The following is a 19,098-nucleotide window of genomic DNA, read 5'->3' on the forward strand; positions in this document are numbered from 1 at the left end:
AAAAGGACAGCAACTTGTCTGTTTCCCTTCCCCCAATTCCCCAGTGCTGTTCCCATCTCCCAATTCCCCAGTAAAAATATTAAAAAAAAAAAAGAATTAGTAATTGTCATCATCTACAGACCAACTGAGTCAGAGAGAATTTGGGGCTCCCCTCCCTGGTGCTAACAGTCTAGGGGGATGGAGCAGATGCTGAGATGGCACTGTGAGACAGGACCAGCATCTGCAAGAGAAGTTGGTTGCCCTCATCTCGTGCCAAGTTGTCATGGGGGCACCCACCCACCTACCTCCTCAGCCTTTTCAGCCCTGGTCCCCCTGGGGGGCAAGTGGGCATGAATAATGGTTCTTGCCACTACCAGAAAACCAGTGCAGAGGTGCCAATGTAGGTCTCATTTTCCGCGCCCAGGGAACAAGGCAGGAATGGTAGTGTCCTGGTTCCCTCAGGAGCAGGACCACACAGGATCCACCAGCCCCATGACCCCCTGGGGGGAGAGACAGCCTGTGCCAGCTGAAGGCTCCTCCAAGGACTCCTGGTCTGGAGGTTAACACCCTCCCACCCCACTTCCTTGGGGCTTTTTCCAGCAAAATAGGAATTTCCCCCAGAATTCTTTTTATTCCTAGAGAATTATTTCCAAATTTCTTCTGGGATTTCTCCAGGTTACCATCCTCCCCTTCCCGTTCCCCTCCCCTCCCTCAAATAGGAAGAAGAGAGATGGAGTCCAGACCCAGCGTCCACATCTTCCTTCGTCCTGAACCTGCCCAAGGCGCAGATGCGATGTGGCCAGTGAAGAGCGGCTCCAGGCCCTTCCACGGAGCTTAGCGTGAGGAAGATGGATAGTTTCTAGGGTTTTCCATCTGAAGGGCAATGAGCCTTTTGAGGTTCTAATGAAAGCCATGAATACCCTCCCAAGAAAAAAATATATGTAGAAAACTTGCCTTCTGTTCCAGGGTAAGTTGGGGGCGCTGTCAGACCCTGGAAGTCTGTCTGTGAAGCCCCTAGGTTTAAGGGGGAGGGCTGGGGGCCTCCTCCACGCCGAAGCCCAGGCTCAGCTTGTGTCTGGGAGCGCTTGGGGCTCCCCGGAGACCACCCAAGGCTTTGTAAGATCCCGCTCTTCAGCTTCTCTTTGCACACACAGGACAGCTCCGGCTCTCAGTTTTCCCAGCTCTAAAATGGGCACTCAGGGCCTTCCGACCCTGGGGATGTTGTATAAGGAGGCTGGCTGTACCAGGAACTGTGTGGGAGGAAGACGGGGGTGGAGAGCGGCTCCCGGTTAGTCGCTCGCAGCCGCGGGGAGGGTGAGCTGGTGTGTGCGGCAAAGAGCGGAGACTCGCGCCCCGACGCGCTGCCCGCCGGCCGCAGAGGAGCCCCCTCCATCCCCGGGCCTGGGTGGGGGCGGGGCCCCTCGCCCGGCGGCCCCTCCCAGCCCCTCCCTCCTGCCGCCGGCCTCCAGGGCCCGGCTGGCCCTCCCGCGGGCAGGCGGCATTCGGGCACTACCGCGCTAGGGGCCAGCAGCCACCAGCCCGTCCGCCAGCTGGGGCCATGGGCTGCGACGGCCGCTTGTCGGGGCTGCTCCGCCGCAACCTGCAGCCCACGCTCACCTATTGGAGCGTCTTCTTCAGCTTCGGCCTGTGCATCGCCTTCCTGGGGCCCACGCTGCTGGACCTGCGCTGCCAGACACACAGCTCGCTGTCCCAGATCTCCTGGGTCTTCTTCTCCCAGCAACTCTGCCTCCTGCTGGGCAGCGCCATCGGGGGCGTCTTCAAGAGGACGTGAGTGCTGGACCCTTGCGGCGCGACCCTTCCCGTCTCCCTCGTCCCTGTCCCTGTCTCTGTCCCCGCACTGCTGGGACTGCGACCACCTCCTCCCACCTCTGCCAGCTGTGTCCCTCTTGCCAAAAGGCTGCCTCCTTCCCACACTCCAGCTCTACCGGGAAAAGTCTCTCCTGAGACTGAAGGTGATTTCTGGTTTGTTTATTGGCCTTCACTCACCCCTGTGAGGGGGTCAACCTACGTCTCACTCCACTTGGAGAAGGATGATGGAGTTTGCAGAGGTGGGAGGGTCTCCCTCCTGCACAGCTGATCGGAGGTTTGTCCTTAGCCCCTGCTGCCCTGGGCAAAATTGGAAGTGAGGTGGAAGGAGAGTGGGATTGTCACCTCAGGTGCCCTGGTAGGTGCCAGAACAGGCTGAGGCTGACAGATCGCCCTGGGGCTGGCTCCACTCACACCATCAGTTCCACATCAGCTGACACAGCCTGTTCCTTTCTCCAGGTGGCCACAGGGCTGGTGGGACCTGCTTTGGAGGGACCAAGGTTCCTTCATTGGACCCTGGAGGTAGAGCCCTTCTGCTTGCGAAATAGCTAGGGCCTTGTAGGGAAGGTGCCAAGTGTCCTCACTTGTATCAGCTTGGTAAGGTGACCCTCTGTCCCTGTGCCAGGGTCCCTCTCCACTCTCTCACCCCATGTTACTCCTCCTTGGCCTCTACCTAGGCAGGGCGCTGGAGTGCCTGGCATAGCCCCCCCAAAACCCCTCTTTTGGATTCCATTGCAGAGCCTCATTGTCCAGCTCAAATTGGACAGGGCCATCTCTGAGGAGCCCTTTAGAAAGGTAGCAGGATCACTCCTAGTGCAGCTAGGAAAACAGATCCAAAGCAGGGGATACATGACTTGCAAGCCAGATGCTGCTGGAGATTTCCCTAGTCCCAGCTCCAGGGTGGGTGGTTTCCTGGATTGCATGGGCTCAAGCAGGCAGACAGCCTGGGAACAAAACCACAGTTGGGCTATTCCAGAGAAACCTCTATGGGGCTGTTCTGGACCAAGGACTCTCACTGTTTGGCTGACTCCCAGAGGCATCCATGAGGGTAGGTTTTCCCATCCACCTTGCATCCAGAGCTAATGGAAGAGGGACACAGGTGTCATATAGATGGGCCCCGCTTTAAGCCACCCAACTGACAAAACATTATCAGTTAGGGAGTGATTATCCCCATTACCAAATCTGCTTGTAAATTGGAGAATTCTCCTCTTAAGAAGCAAGACTCCTTGTGTACATCAGTGTTTCTGTGGGTTTTGTACAGGATTGGATGTATGTGAGATTCAGAAAATCTTAAGAAGCTCAAGATCCATTCTGATTCTGCCTAGAGTGTTTTTTTTTTAAATTTACTTTTCAATTACGATTGGCATACAATATTATATTAGTTTCAGGTATACATCATAGTGATTAGACATTTCTATATACCTTGTGAAGTGATCACCCCAGTAAGTCTAGTACCCATCTGGCACTACACATAGTTATTGCAGTATTATTGACTATATCCTTGGTGCTGTGTTTTATATCCCTGTGACTATTTTTATAACTGGCAATTTGTACTTCTTAATTCCTTTCACCTTTTTCATCCATCCCCCCAAGCACCCTCCCATCTGGCAGCCATCAGTTTGTTCTCTGTATCTATGAATTTGTTTCTGTTTTGTTTGTTCATTTATTTTGTTTTTTAGATTTCACATAGAAATGAAATCATATGGTATTTGTCTTTCTCTGTCTAACTTATTTTGCTTAGCGTAATACCCTCTAGGTCCATCCACATTGTTGCAAATGGCAAGATTTCATTCTTTTTTATGGCTGAGTAATATTCCATTGTATATATGTGCCACATATTCTTTATCCTTTTATGTATTGATTGACACCTACATTGCTTCCATGCCTTGGCTATTGTACATAATGCTGCAATGAACATGGTGCATATGACTTTTCGAATTAGTGTTTTGGATTTCTTCGGGTAAATACCCTGGAATGGAATTGCTGGGTCATATGATAATTTTATTTTTAATGTTTTGCAGAACCTTCATACTGTTTTCCATAGAGCCTGCACCAATTTTCAATCCCACCAGCAGTGCACGAGGGTTCCCCTTTACTCCACATCTTTGCCAGCACTTGTTGTTTGTTGATTTATTGATGATGGCCATTCTGACAGGCGTGAGGCAATATGCTCAGAAGTTTAATTAGAAATCTGTTAAGGTGTTTTTCTGGTTTTGTTCCTGTTTTTTAAGTATTTTGACTTATAAAAGCTCCCTTACCTGGAACTTTTTAGGAACATGTGTAGTGCAAAGAACAGGAGGGGGAGTGAGGATAATTCTGAACGGCAGGTTGGTGTACAGATTTTGTAAACAGGGCAGATGCACACCCAACTTGGCCATCTCTTCCTCACTTGCTTTGTACCTCCCTCAGGGTTCCTGACTCAGTAGAGGACTCTGAACAGGCAGTGGAAAGGGCCTTGCAGCAGGAAACCAGTTCTCAGAAAAGAAAAATGATAATGGTAATAATAATAGACTAACTTTATTGAGTACTTACCCAATGCCAGGCGCTGTTCTTAGTACCTCACTTGTGTCATCTCATTTAATCTTCACAACAATCCTGAAGAGTAGTGCTATTATTTCCATTTTATGCAAAATGAAGCTGAGGCACAGAGAAGTTAGGAGACTTGCCCCAGGTCACACAGCTATTAAGAGGCCTAGCCAGGATTTGAACCCAGACATTTGCCTCTAGAACCAGATACTTTGAAATGCCTCTTGCTCTATGAATAGTCAGCTTCAACTCTGCAGGGTACAAGTTATGCCCTGTACTCTCTGGGCACATTCCTGAGCTGACACTCCTGGGAAGGAAACTGGGCCTCTGGGGCTTCCTGCTGGGATCTGAGGGGTGGGGGTAGAGTAGGGTGGGGGGAGTAGGTCCTATCAATGTTTCGGGTTTAAATTCTGAACCTCAGTCCTCCCATCCCCAAGACAAAATGTCACAAAGAATCCTTTCCTTTGGTTAAGAGCAAAGCAGACTTCAGTGGAAATAAAGGGCTATCACAGGGGTGGCCTGTATGGAGGTGGGAGTCGCCACTTAGCTAGGGCTGGACAGCTCAAGGGATTCCCCATCCCCCAACCCTAGAACCTCCACCAACCCAGAAACCATCCTCTAAAGCTTGATTGCTTGGGGCCTCCCCAGGTCTCAGTTAAAATGCTAATACCTCTGCAAATGCTTTTCAGCTGAAGTGGTTATGGCTAGCGCACCAGGCTGGTGCTTGTCAGTGAGGGATTGGCTGAACAAGAGAGGGCCAGCTGTTGCGGGGGAGTCGGGGAGAGTGCGAATCTGTGGAGAGAGGAGAGTTCAGGCAGCACTTCTTTATCTAGGATTCCTGCTCAATCCTGCCTACTGCTTGACCCAGACTGAAGGTCAGGGCTGAAGAGTGTCTGGATGCCTCCACAGGGACGTGCATTGGAGGGACGACTGGGTGTGGAAAGCTTTGGATATTAGAGTGGGTGCAGGGGAGGACAGGAGCCCTTGGGTCAGGGCAGGACCAGTGTTATGTGCTTTGTCAGACAGGAAAGAGGAATGGGGTATTTAGACAAAAAGTTAGAGTTTCTTTCCTGGTTTCTTGGGGACCTGTCTAACCACTCTGGGCAGTTTGGGAGACCCCTTTAACGCAAAAGCATCAGGATAGATAAACGGCTTTCAGAGTTTCCCAGCTCACCTTGGCCTCGCCCCTGCTTGTGCCCACTTACCTGAAGGCGTGCTGAGCTCTTCCCACTCTGTGCCCAATTCGTTATCTCCTTCTCTCCCTTTCTTTCCCCTCAAATTCCTACAAGTCCTGCCCTGCCCAAGACCCAGCTCTGACTCTCTCCTGCCCCTTGTAAAAACTCGGCCTTCTCTGCAAGGCTCTCCAGGCCACCCTCACACCGGCTTCCCCAGAATGCCGGCCCCTGGGGTCCCTGGAATACAGTACAAAAGCGTGTTCCCTTCCCTGAGTTGGGCCCTTGGTTGGTCTCCCATCTAGAAAGCCTGTATCTCTCCCTCCAGCAGTTTATACACCTTTCAGCAAGCAACAAACCTGGGCCGAAAGCCTACGGGGCTCTACCACCAGGCCTGCTTCTCGCTTGAAAAACCATCTCAGCATATGACCTAACAATTCTACTCCTAGGTACATGCCTCAAAGAACTGAAAACATATGTCCACACAAAAACTTGTCCATGCCTGCTCATAGCAGCATTATTCATGATAGCCAAAACGTGGAGACAAACCAAATGCCCATCAACAAAATGTGGTATATCCACACAATGGAATATTATCCAGCTATGAACAGGAATAAAGTATTGATACATGCTACAACGTGGAGGAACCTTGAAAACATGATGCTGAATGAACAAAGGCAGACACAAAAGATGGCATACTATGTGACTTAATTTATATGAAAGTTCAGAACAGGAAAATCTGTAGAACAGAAAGTAGGTCAGTTGCTGCTTAGGGCTGGGATTTGGAGAGGAGTGGGGAGTGACTGCAAATGGGTACAGGTTTCTTTTGCTCTTTGCTCTAAATTTAGATTGTGGTCATGGATTTACAACTGTGAACATACTAAAATCCATTGAATTGTACACTTTGAATAGATGAATTTTATGGTATGTAAATTATATGTCAGGTTTTTTAAATTAAAAAAATATCTCAAAACTCATCCCACCCCTTTATTCACTCATTCAACAAATATCTCTTGAGCCAGACCCTGTTTTCATGCAGCTTAACTTCTGGAGGACTATTGTAGTAAAATGAAGGAAATAAAGCCGAGTAAGGATGGAGAGTAGCAGAGTTGGGGGTGAGTAACAGGGTCAGGGAAGGCCTCTCCGAGGAGGTGACATTTGAGCTGACACCTGAATGAGAGGAGAGAGCCATGCATGCAAAGAGCTGAGGGAGAGGCTGACAGAGATAGAAGTCCAGCCAACGTGTAAGGAACACTCCCTGCGAGCCCAGCACCCCACTGGGCCAGGGCACATCATGCAAAGGGTGCAGCCCCAACCCGAGTCTACCAGAGCAGTCCTGCCTTAGGTATTCCTCCCTCCGGGTACCCCCAGCCTTAACACAGGGCCCTGAACAAGCTGGGGTGTCAGTGTAAGGGTGACCCAGCTCGAGGGGGCCTCTTCTCCCCTGGCCCCTTCTTCAGTCTAAGCTGCTCCTTCACTATTGTCTGGCTTGAGCTGCAGTTTCCAGCTTGCCCAGGGGGCGCCCTGCGTCTCCTGGTTTCTTGCCTTAGGCCTGTGCTCCTCTCTTGGGGCTGCCTGCCTTTTTGGGGTGGAGAGGTGCTGGGGATGCCTTTGACTCCTCGGTTCTGCACTCTGCCCCTCTTCCCTGGTCCTTCAAGGAAGAAGATCATCCAGGGTAGACAGGGGGCTCCCCTGAGGCAAAAATGTGAGGAGAAGGTCAATGCCCATTCTGGGGTCACTCATTCCTACCTGAGGTCACTCAGCCTGTGGTGGTAAGGGGCTGGGCCTCAGCAGCAATCTTCCCCACCCCTGGGGCGTGGAGAGCAGGACAGGCTGGCTGACACCTTACTGCTTGAGCCCCTCCCCTGTTTTGAAGCCAAGTAGCCCCTCGTTTTATTATAGAACCAAGAGGGCCAGAGCAGATGCTCACAGCAAGGCCAAGTCAAGGTGATCACGTGTGCCCTCTGGGTAAGGCAGACCACCTGGCTCAAGGTCACACAGCAAACTGGCGGGGGCAGCACCCCCGCCCCCAGCAGAGCCGCTGCCAGGCTGGGGGAGCACCTGGGCTCCCTGCCCGCCCTCCGTGTGGAGCTGTCAATGAGTAACTTGGACATTTCTCAGGCTTCCTAAGGAAGGGTTCCCGGGACTGTTTAGGCTATTCCTGGGAGTGGGGCCCTTCCCCTATTGGCCTAACTAACCTCTGAACCCGGGACCCGGGGAGGGCAGATCAGTGACACTACGCTGGCCTTTGCCTGGATTGGGAGTCGAGAAACTGGATCCCGGCTCAGCATTACTCAGCTCTCCTTCCCTGTCTGGGCCCGGTTCCTGATCTGTAACATGAGGTGTAGGACTCTTAGGTCCTTGTTGTCACTCTAGCAGTTACTGGACCAGCCTCCTGGGTCACCTGCAACAGGAACAAAGGCAGAGCCTGGGGAGAGAATCCAGGAGCTGGCACCAGCCTCCGCTCCCCTGCTGTAGGGTGTGCCTCTCTGGGAGAGCCCCGGGCCAGCAGGGAGGGAGAGAGCGTCTGGGAGGGGGGCTGCAGGTGGTGGGGGAAGCTCCCAGTAAGTGAGCAAAGGAGGGTGGGCTGGAGCCTCACACTCACTCCACACAGCAGCCTCATGAGGCAGAGCCTACTAGCCCCATTTTATAGTGGAAGAAACGGATGCTCAGAGGGCTACGGGTAAGTGGCTTGCCCTAAGCCACCCACTGGAAGTGGCGGAGGTGGGCCTAGGACCAGTCTTCTGACTATAGATCCCACCGCGTCCACACTGCCAAAGCTGTTTGGACATTATTATTTCATAATGTTTAATTACCCACATTCCTGGAAGGGGCCGTTGACCAAACCATTAAGTGACCACCAAGCCGATGGGTGTATTTCAATCTAGCTCTGGGATGTCTCTGGGACTCCTTTTCTCTTGGCAACAACATGCTCTTCTAAAGAAATTTGTTCAGGCTGACTTGTGGAATGCACAGGCACGGCCCCGCTGAGGCAAGGGGAGGGCGGGCAGCCTGCGATCCAAACACAAGGTTTCCTGAGTTGCAGCTGTTCCTTTACTGGGAACAGGTCTCCATTCCCCTCATGCCCAGGAACCCCAGGCCCAATCTGGGCTTGGCCCGCCTCAGCCCCAGCTGGCAGGTGGCAAGCTGGACGTGGCCCAGTGGGTGGCAGGAGACTTCCCAGGCCGGCCTCCCTCCAGCCTCTCTTTTCCACCTGTTCTCTCTTTATTCCTCCCTCTTGCCTGTCACTGGGCCTGGGAACAAGAAAGCCCCCTGTGGTCATGGAGTGCCCTTCTCAAGAATGACAACGTGAGAAGGTACAAATGGGAGAGAGCAGAGGCCTAGACGGGGCAGCCCACTGGCCCTGCCACCGGCCCCCAGCCCTTCCGCATGTCCTGAGCTTCCTTATTCCACTCAGCACCTTCCTGGCATGTCTCTGTCTCTGTTTCTCTGTCTGTGTCTCTGTTACCCCTATACAATCCCACATCAACCTCCTAACAGACTCCAGTCCCTTTCTCCAGGCCACCCTGTGCACGGTGACAAGCCTCCCTGAAGCACTACCCCCACTTCACTAGCAACAGCCAGTAACTCAGATCGAGCACCTTCTCAGGGTCAAGCGCAGTGCCAGGCCTGGGGTCCCACAATTAACAGATGCAGCAGATGCTTTGGGAGGCCTGTGATGGAGCCAGCAGTTAATATATGAAGTTATTACATGAAGCATTTGGAGCTCCCTTAACACCAGCAGAGGGACCACTGTGGGCTCATGTTCTAGCAACTACAGCTGGTCACTGTTGCATCCTGAGACCAGGCTGTGCAGAATTTGGCCTCATGCTCCAGCCTTGCTGAATCTGTGGCCCAGAACCAGCCTTTTTAAATCCTCTCTCTCTCTTTCTCTCCCTCTCTCTCTCTCTCTCTCTCTCTCTCTCTCTCTCTCTATCTCTATCTCTATCTCTATCTCTACCTCTATCTCTACGTATCTCCCCTCCTCCCCTCTCTCCCCTCTCTCCCCACTCTCCATGAACAAGCAGCATGGCTTAGGCAATATCAAGTCAGAAGTCCTGGATTTAAGTCCAGGCTCTGTCAGCTACTTTCTCAGCCTTTCTCAGCCTCAGTTTACCCGTGGATCAAAAACTGCAAAGTCTGCCTCACAGCATTGTCACGTGCGCCACTGTCTTAGACACGCTAAACAAACCTTGGTCATTGTCTTGTAAACTTATTTTCTTTTCCCACACTTCCCCACAGCGGCTTCCCATGTCAGTGACTGAGCCCAGGCCCTGTTCCCTTGGGATCTTGCTACAGGATTGATTACTAACCACTTTCATGCAGGTTTTTCAGGGCAGTATGATAATGTGTCAATTCTTCAAGAGAGTATTTGTACTTGGGACATCCATGCTCTACTGTAGAGTGGTGAGTGAGGTGGCGGGAATGTCACCCCTCCCTGTGTACCAGGTCAATGCAGGGAACATTTGAAGGGGAGAGAGAAGACCCTCTTGCTGTTGCTGAAGCCAGGCCACCCAGGAGCCTAGTCTATGTTATGCAGGGAAAGGAAGGCGAAAGAGAGAGAGCTATTTTGAGAGGTCTGCCATTTTTAGCAGCCTATAGAGGTGTGGGTATCACCTGTGTGCCAAACACGGATGAAAGCATCTACCTGGTTGCAGGAAACAGAAACACCTGAAGCTCAGTGAGCGACCCAGGCTGTCAGTGCTGGGGGCCTGCAGAGCAGGGATGCCAGTCGGGTAGAGGGGCCATCAGGAGGGACCCGAGCAGGCAACCCCACAACACAGCCTCCCTGTTTTCTTCACACTGTGTGTGTGTGTGTGGGGGGGGGCTGGGGGGGGGCGAAGTGAACCCTCCCCCGCCCCTCACGCAGCTCTGAGCTAGGAACAGGCCGGGGTCATGATCAGTAATCGGCCCAGCAGATCAGCCTGGAAATGAGAAAAGAGAAAATAACGAACTGCTGCTATCAGCAGAGCCTTTCTGATAAAGGATTTAATCAAAGATGGGCAAGAGAGAAGCTGAGAGCCAAGAGGGTCAGAGGCAAGAGCCTCTGGGAGAAGACAGCCTGGAGGGTCTTTTGGAGGCATCTCTCTTTACCTCGATGTGCTGGAAACTCAGCCATGTCTGCTTGCCACGAACCCCCGCGTATCTACCCCGCTCCAGGTCTAGCAGCCACAGAGGCTGACGGAGGGCTCCCCAAATCTTCATGATCTGAGAAAGTTCCTCCACAGCCTCTCCCTTTGAGAACCTTTTCACTGCTCCATCTCCTTCTCCCCACATCAGCCTTTCAGACTGACCCCAGAAAATACAAGGCTCCTTCCTGTCCCTGAGAATCTGGTTATTGGGCAGTGTACCAAAAAGACCTTGACAGAGCCTCAAACACTCCATTCATTTGTTCACTCATCCATTCATTCACTCATGGGGGACAGCCCTCAGCCTGCCTGCTGTGGGCTCCTCGGGGGAATACCTCTCCTGGGGAGCCAGGGCCTTCCTTCTGGACACTTGCCAGGTCCAGAGCCCAGCAGGTCTGCCCACAGAGGGGTCACAAAATTACCCAAGTATCTCAGCTGTGGCTTTGGTTCAGGCAGTTCGGGTCTGGACCTGCAAAGGGCCTGGCACAGGGAAGATACCCTGCACCCAGCTCAGGGATGTGGGGTCCAGGCTCCATCCCCTATCCCACTTCCAGTTTCAGGCATGTGGCACAGTTCCCTTGAAATGCTCAAAGCAGATTCCCCTCTAATCCTTTATAAGTAAACAATATAAAATTGCTTATAAGTAAAATAATAGCAGTTACACAATGTCAAGGCCCATTGTGTCCCCGTTACATGGTCTCTTAAGTCCTCACAGGCACCCTGTGAGACAGGGATTGTTCTCAGAGGAGACTGAGGCTCATTAACCATCTTGCCCACGACCCACAGCTATGAGCAACAGAGTTTCTTCCTCAGCTCCCTTCCCCCTTCTACCAGAGTTGGGGGGGGGCCCAGGGCCCCAAAGTATGTGGAGGACAAGGAGGGGGCTCTGCCTTTGAGGGGCTCCGGGCCTCCCCCACTGACCTCACCCCTCTGTGACCACAGCCTGGCCCAGTCGTTGTGGGCCCTCTTCACCTCTTCTCTGGCCATCTCCCTGGTGTTCGCCGTCATCCCCCTCTGCAGTGACGTGAAGGTGCTGGCCTCCGTCATGGCACTGGCGGGCCTGGCCATGGGCTGTATCGACACAGTGGCCAACATGCAGCTGGTGAGGATCTACCAGAGGGACTCGGCCATCTTCCTCCAGGTGAACCCACCGGCAAGTGGGGGGCTGGGTGGTGGGGAGGGCCCTGTGCATCTGTCCATCTCCCCCAGCCCGCTCTCCCCAGGACCCAGTGTCTTTTCCCCTAGGACGGGGTGTGGACACAGAAAGAGCACCGGGGTCTCAGTTTCGTTTGACCAGCTATCTCTGGACTGGGGTCTTCTCATCTCTAAAATGGGGTAATGAGCCCTGCCTGCAGGGTGGTCATGGGCATCTAAGTGCTAACCAGAAAGGTGTTTGTAAACTAGGGAGCGGAGTGATGGGAGGGCTTGCTGTTTTCCTTCTGTCTCTTTCCCTCTCTCGGTATTTCTCCTGTTTTCTTGTCCTCCCAGTTACCCAGGACTCCAATCCAGCCCTTCCCTTTATTAAGCCTCCTTCCCTTTGGTGGATGCTAACATGGGAACAGCCCCGCACTGAGGGTTAAGATTTAGGAAAGGCGGGAGTGAGGGAGGGGGTTGGCCACTGTCACCAAATTATCCCAGGACAAGCAGGTGGCTGAGAGGAGCTCTCTCCTCTCCCTCCTGCCTCCCACTCCCTTTGCACCCCACTCTGGCTGGGCAGGGGCTCCCCAGATGGGACACAAGGTGGGGGATGGGGTGTGAAGCTTGAACCATCCTCCTACCCATCCCTCCTCTTTTCCCTTCCAGGTTCTCCATTTCTTTGTGGGCTTTGGGGCTCTGCTGAGTCCCCTGATTGCTGACCCCTTCCTGTCTGAGACTGACTGCTTGCCTGCCAATAGCACAGCCAACGCCACCTCCGGCAGCCACCTCTTCCACGCCTCCAGGGTCTTGGGCCAGCACCACACTACAGCCCAGACTTGGTCCAACCAGACACTGCCCGGGGTGTCGCCGCAGAATGGGGCAGGGACCCGCGTGTCCTACGCCTTCTGGATCATGGCCCTGATCAATGTGAGTGCCACTGGGGCAAGGCTGGGCGGGGCCTAGTAGACCTTCTCGCATACCAGTCCATACCAGCTCCCAGTGCAGATTCTTCTTATTCAGAGAAATAGACCAGGGCTGAGGTGTGTCCTCAGGAAGGCAAGAGGGTGGGAGAACTCACTCCTCAGGATTCATCTGAACACAAAGGGGTTGCAAAAGATCATCTCTAAGGTCCTTCAGCTGTGGCATCCTGTGGTTGCAATTCTCAAGGGAGGTAAAGCGGTGAACAGGTTTAGTGAAATCAGGGTCAACTTTCAAGTCATCTGAGGCTCTGTGGGAAACCCGCCCTTTTCCTCCAAGGTCAGATAAAGCCAACCCTGGACCAGAGCATCACAGACCAAGCCAAGCCCCTCTCCAGGGTACTTAACAGCTGGTGGGGTTCTCTTCTGCCCTGCTGTGATGGGGGGCTCCTGTGGAGGCCTGGAGATAGATAAGATGACCTCTGAGAGACCCTGCCTGCCAAGGCTGCCTTGGTGGGAGCACAGCAGAGAGATTACCTCACTGGGTCGGACACTGAGCCCCCTCTAAACCCCCAGCTCACATCCTCCCCTGCCATGTCAGCACTGACTCTGGTCTCTGGCTGGAAACCTCCTCTGATGCTCTGCAACCCAAGATGGGTTCTCTCACGTTAGCCCAGGCTGGGGCCAGAGGGAGAGATAGAGAGACTCCCCCACGCCAAGTCCTGCCCCACTTGGGAAGCAGTGTCAGGAACACTGGGAGTAGCCCTGGCCCCTGGCTTGGGCCCAGCATAGGCTGGGGATAGGGAAATATTTCAGGTGGCCATTGGCCTGCTGGCTGTGGGATGGAGTCACCATGTGGCTTATCACCCGGACTTAGAGCTTCTTCTGCACTAAGCATACTTGTCACCCTTCCAGAGGCAAGCAGGCTGGGTTCAGGCATGACAGCAGGGACCCAGCTACTGCTGGGCCTCAGAGTGATGCTGTGCGTGTAGCACTGAAAGGGGCCCTTGAGGCCACCCAGTCCCACTGAGCAGCAGGGCAGAGGGTGTCCTACCATCACTGGCTCAAGGCCCCGAAAGGGGCTTACAGGAGGCCAGGCCAGGCTGGCACCCGACTCCCTGAGGGCTCTCAGAAATGCCCCGTTTCTCCCTCTGCTCCTTCCTTTTTCTGCCGTGCCCGTCATTGTTTGGAAACAATGCAGCTTTGGGCCTGTGCTCTCCAAGGGGGACCTGCAAAGAGAAGGAGCACTGTCAATACAATGTCAAGGCTGGGACTCTGGGACCAGGAAGCCGGAAGGTCCAGCATAAGCCCGAGGCCTGTTTTCTCTTGCCCCATGAGGTGCAGACTAGGGGCACTTTGTTTGCTGCAGGATTTCCGGACTTCTCCATTGGTTTGTGTCTGAAGATAAACAGCTCACCACAGAAGACTATGAGGCTGTGCAAGCATGTGGGCATACGCATGTACACACACACACACACACACACACACACATATGCGCGCGCGCGTGCGCACAGGCACATGCACAGCCCACCTGGCACTCTCTGACTTTTAAGGTGGAGCCTGCCTTCCCCAAATGGGCTTCTAAAGATGGAGTGTATTTCTGTGGCAATGCCAGCGAATCCTCTGTAAAGTCTTTCCCACCACTCACCTCCCTGGAAAGCCCCACCTGAGTGATCTCGCCCCTTTTCCAGCTGTTTCCCCTTGGCCTTCACCCAGGCATTCTGCCACCAGGACTCTGTGTGTGGGTTTCCTGTTTCCCCCATCAGACTGGAGGGAGGGCCTCATCTTCCCCTTCAGACATGGGACTCCTGAGGGCAAGAGCTGTCTCCTCCCATTCAGGCCAGATTTGTGGCTCTTTTCTAGGCAGGAGGAAGTTGCAGTAGCAAGGGCAGAGGCTGCATGGGATGAGGTGCTTCTTGGCAGCGAGGGCAGTTAGACACAGGCAGGACACCTGAGGGATGTGGCGGAGGCTTCTCTAGGCAACCTCAGAAGCAGGAGACACTTCTCATTGCCCTGGGGAGTTCACAAAACCTAAGTGGCTTAATGTAAATAGCGGTGAGCTTAACATTGGACACGTGCCCGCGTGCATGTGTGTGTGTTGCAAGTAGCATGCATTTGTTAATCAAAAGGAGTCCATGTCTCTTTTTTCCTGTTGAGACACCAAGCCCCTGAGGGTGGCCTCTTACCTCCTTAGGTGTGACATCACCCAGACAACTCCTGAGATGGAGATGGCACTGGCGCCAGTCCCACTCTGCCCCAAGTCAGCTGGTGACCAACACTAATGCTCACTGGGTCTCTAGCTTACCACTCGGGTCTCCTCTTACAGTACTAGGTTCTGTACTAGGTTCTGATGAAGGGATAACTTTGAGCCTCATTTGCCCCCATCTGGAAAATGGGGATACTAATTCCCCCCAGCATGTTTTATTGAGCTGTGATGAACAAAAGCAAAACTTCTAGGTAAAGCAACACATGATCTACCAGCATGACAGAGTGTGAGAGGCCATGCTCCAGCACATCCAGGACAAGGATGTTGGAAATGAGTTTACCTCTGGCACCTCTCCTGTGCCAGCTGAGGCCCAGTGTGAGTCCAAGCATTGCGTGTAACAAGTACCTGTCTTTTCAGGGAAACGAATGTGGCTGAGGTTGGGCAGCAATGAGTCAAGGCTGCAATAGCTGGCGACCCCTTTTAAGTGAGCCCCCTTGGAAAAGAGCTATCTTCTCCCAGGACTGTGCAGACATGTGCCGTATGATCTTGTAGGCATAGGCCAGGCATGGGAAGGGGGGAGCCTGACAAGAACAAGGCTCTCCTGACCCTCTGCCCACCCCCAGCTCCCAGTGCCCATGGCTGTGCTGTATCTGCTGTCCAAAGAGCGGCTGCTGACCTGCTGCCCTCAGAGGAGGCCCCTGCTCCTGTCTGCAGATGAGCTCGCCCTGGAGACACAGCCTTCTGAGAAGGAAGACGCTTCCTCGCTGCCCCCAAATATTCAGCCACACCCAGGTGGGGGCTCTAATGAACTTTCATGCTCACAGCCCCACACCGAGGCTCCTCTGGTAACCCCTCCCCCAGAGGGTGACCATAGGTCACAGGTGATAATGGTTGGAAAGGAACCTTGGCACCAATGGTCTGGTGAGGCAGGAGATGGAGCAACCTGGCCAAGAGAATGAGGAAGGCAGACTTCTGGCTCCAAGCTCCGCCTAACTCTGCCTGTGTGACCTTGGGCAAGTTACTTGACCTCTGGACAGGGGCTATTCCTAACAGACGGTTGAAGCTAGAGAAAGCAGCAGGCAGTAAGTGGTCCCCCATTCAGCCAGGGTTCATCTAACTGCCAGCCACTTCCCCTGGGCTCGCAGAGGAAGGGGGAGCAGAAGCTGAGACTCACCCTTGTTGTTCTGTCTCGTCCAGCCCCTGAGGACCTATTCAGTTGCTGCCAAAGAAAGAACTTCCAAGGAGCCCCTTATTCCTTCTTCGCCATCCACATCACAGCAGCCCTGGTCCTGTTCATGACTGATGGGATGACGGTGAGCCTGCCCTCAGGGTGCACCTTCTTGGGGAACCATCCACCCCAAGACTCAAGTCTGGGAATGGCAAGAGAAAGAGAGGGGCGTCAAGGTTTTCTGGAGACCTCACCTGTAGTACCGTTGATCCAAAAATTTAAACTAAATAAAAGTCCTAGGGGAGACTGTCTCCAGAATCGTTCACAGCCCCTTGGTACTATGGCCTTCTGTCCTGGCCAGTTGTTTATATTTTTGATAACTCTGTGGTTAGGGGCATATAGGTTTGTTACTGAGTATAGGCTACCCACATTTTTTTTTTAAAGGGGCAGAGCCCTATCCCCCCAAGGAGAGGTCATGCCAATTAAACGCTAGGGAACTCTGCTTCCTGGAATACATTCCATACCTGGGCTTCTCAAGCCATGTTGTAAACAAGCTACAGGCAAGATCTTGGCCCAGCTATTCAGTCCACTATTGACTTGTTACACTTAATGCCTTTTTCCAGAAGTCTCTAAGGATTAGATTACGATAGTTTTGAATGCTTGATTAACTGATTGCCATATGAGGAACTCTCCAAAGAGAAGGCCCTAAAAACTTAGACAACCTGGTGGAAAGCACTCGTGACAGTACTGGTTGGCTTCCAACTCTCAATGTGACCTTGGGCAAGTCACTTCTCTTTACCCTCTCATCTATAAAATGAGATGTTTGTGCACACTTTTTTTTTTTTTTAGCTGCAGCAAATGTCCTTCAACAAAAAAACTTTCTGTGGAATCCTCATAAATAAGACATGTGGTGGAACCCTGCTCTGGTGAAGGGGGCCGCAGTGCTTGTGTGCCCAGACCTCGTGGCCTCCCTGTGGAGATGTATACCTCCCTGGAACCCCTAGGCCTCCGCAGGTGCAGCCTGGGAACTGTGGCACCCCAGGTTCTGTTCTCAGCTTGGGCCTGTGTGTGCTGTATGATCTTGGCCCCAAGCCCACCCTTTGTTGAGCCTCTAGGAGCAGAACGGATCTTCCCCTGCCTGTACTACGTTTGCCCAGCCAGGGCTCCCTCTCCCAAGGTTATGGCCTGGCTGCGCGGCAGGTGCGCTCAGTGGGGCCTGTCTCTCCACAGGGAGCATACTCCACCTTTGTGTACAGCTATGCCGTGGAGAAGCCGCTGTCTGTGGGACACAAGGTGGCCGGTTACCTCCCCAGCCTCTTCTGGGGTTTCATCACCCTGGGTCAGCTTATCTCCATTCCCGTCTCCTCCAAAGTGAACCCAGCGACCATGGTTTTCATCAATGTGGTAAGTGGCCTTCCACTTCTTAGAAGCCCAGGAGAACCATTCATTCCTGGTCCTGCCACTGCCCCAGGACTTTTGCTCAGGACTGGACTCTGCCAACAGGGTGGGACAGGAGGAGTGGAGGGAAGAGAGATGCTGGTAGGGAAGGGATGGAAATCCAGGAGGTGGAGCCTACCCATGTGATCTTGGAAAAGTCCTTTCCCCTCTTTGGGCCCCTGATTTTGTATCCATAAAAGGAAAGGGCTGTAAGAGGTGACTCCTGCTGTGTGTGGAGCATAGCCCAGCTGACTACCTGCCAAGAGTACCAGGGAAGCAGGTGCTGGCCTTGGTCCTCCCGTGTTCACCTTGGTGCCCGGTTGGTCAGAGCCTTGTGGCCAGTGGATCCCTTGGCCTTCAGAATCACCCTCTCTGTGCTGGAGCCTGGGAATTTGGATTTGGAAACTCTCCCAGGTGATTCTCAAGTACCCAGGCTGGCATGGAGGCTGCCTTCAAGGAATCGCTCGGGCCCAGGAAGCCTGGGCCCGAGCGATGGGTTAAGACTTTTGCCCTGATGTGTGTCTCTGTCATCATCTGTGACAAAGGGGTCCAGATTACAGATTCCTGAAAGGTCACCTAGCCCAACCTCCCACCAGGGTTTGGATCACCTCTATAATATTTCTTTACAGAGGAGGGGTACACAGTCTGTTTAAACACCTCCGGTGACTCACTACCTTTCCAGGTAGCCAAATATATTGTCAGAAAGGGCTTTTTTGGGTTGAGTTTTTGGTGGAGAGGGGATTGGGAAATAATGTTGGGGCTACGCAAACCAAAGAGCCCCATGCTCCAAGAAAGGCCCTTGGATTTGGCCTTGTGCTGGGTCTGGGTTATGACCTTCAAGAAAGAAGTCTCCATTGAAGACAGATGGGAGGTTGGGTGGGTAGAAGCCAAACTCAAGAGGCTGAGGGCAAGAGGGAGATTGGGAGTGGAGGCACAGCGTGTTGCAAATATTTCTGAGCTGAAGGGAGTTTCGTTTGACAGGAGTCGGGGTGGTATGAGCCATTTGTAGGCAGAGGAGAAAGGGCGGATGCCTGTAAGGAGAGGAACTGAGTGAAGAGGGCCCTGGGAGCGCGGGGAGGGAATGGGCAGCGGGGACACACGAAGCTCGGGGAGGAGGGAGGAAGCCCCTGTTCAGTGGAGCTGGGGTGACAGTACTCAGGGAAGAAGAGGTAAGAGTGGCGAGGGCACAGGCCCTGCTGGTGGACATGAGGCTAGCTGCTTAGAGAGAGAAGAGGGGGTGGGGTCTGGGCTTGAGAGAAGGAAGAAAGTCTGAAACATCCACGTGAATTAGGCACCGACGATAAGAGTGATGGGTTTTTTTTTTAAGATTTTTATTGGGGTATTGGGGGGATGCGAACAGCGCTGGGGAATTGGGGGAAGGGGAACAGACAAGTTGCTGTCATTTTGTTCTTCAGTCTAGTTGTGGAGGTCATTGCTTCACTGGCTCAAGCTGGCACCATCACTGCACTCTTCCCAGGCGAGGTACATCAGTCGCTGGCTTCTGGACTGCCGCTCACTGTGGCTGCTGGCCGCTCACGCTGGCTGCTGGCTACACACGGTAGCCCATGGCAACCCACTGCCACAGGGACTGCAGCCTACG

At 53.3% G+C, this 19,098-nt stretch overlaps 1 protein-coding gene across 2 annotated transcripts in view; it reads left to right on the forward strand.

Annotated features, from left to right (window-relative positions):
• Positions 1-1,222: 1,222 nt before the first annotated feature.
• The window catches only part of SLC60A1 (solute carrier family 60 member 1), a 26,944-nt gene continuing 9,068 nt past the window's right edge, over positions 1,223-19,098 (forward strand). Inside the window, exons 1-6 of one of the 2 annotated variants that reach the window (XM_019649770.1) lie at positions 1,223-1,767; positions 11,576-11,774; positions 12,437-12,697; positions 15,517-15,685; positions 16,091-16,206; positions 17,292-17,465. In XM_019649770.1, the coding sequence (XP_019505315.1) occupies positions 1,538-1,767; positions 11,576-11,774; positions 12,437-12,697; positions 15,517-15,685; positions 16,091-16,206; positions 17,292-17,465 (1,149 nt within the window). In that variant the 5' untranslated portion in view covers positions 1,223-1,537. The remainder of the gene's footprint in view (positions 1,768-11,575; positions 11,775-12,436; positions 12,698-15,516; positions 15,686-16,090; positions 16,207-17,291; positions 17,466-19,098) is intronic. The other variant, XM_019649771.1, reaches the window with a different exon arrangement.

The sequence above is a fragment of the Hipposideros armiger genome, unplaced genomic scaffold, assembly GCF_001890085.2.
Source record: "Hipposideros armiger isolate ML-2016 unplaced genomic scaffold, ASM189008v1 scaffold_134, whole genome shotgun sequence".
Taxonomy (NCBI): Eukaryota; Metazoa; Chordata; class Mammalia; order Chiroptera; family Hipposideridae; genus Hipposideros; species Hipposideros armiger.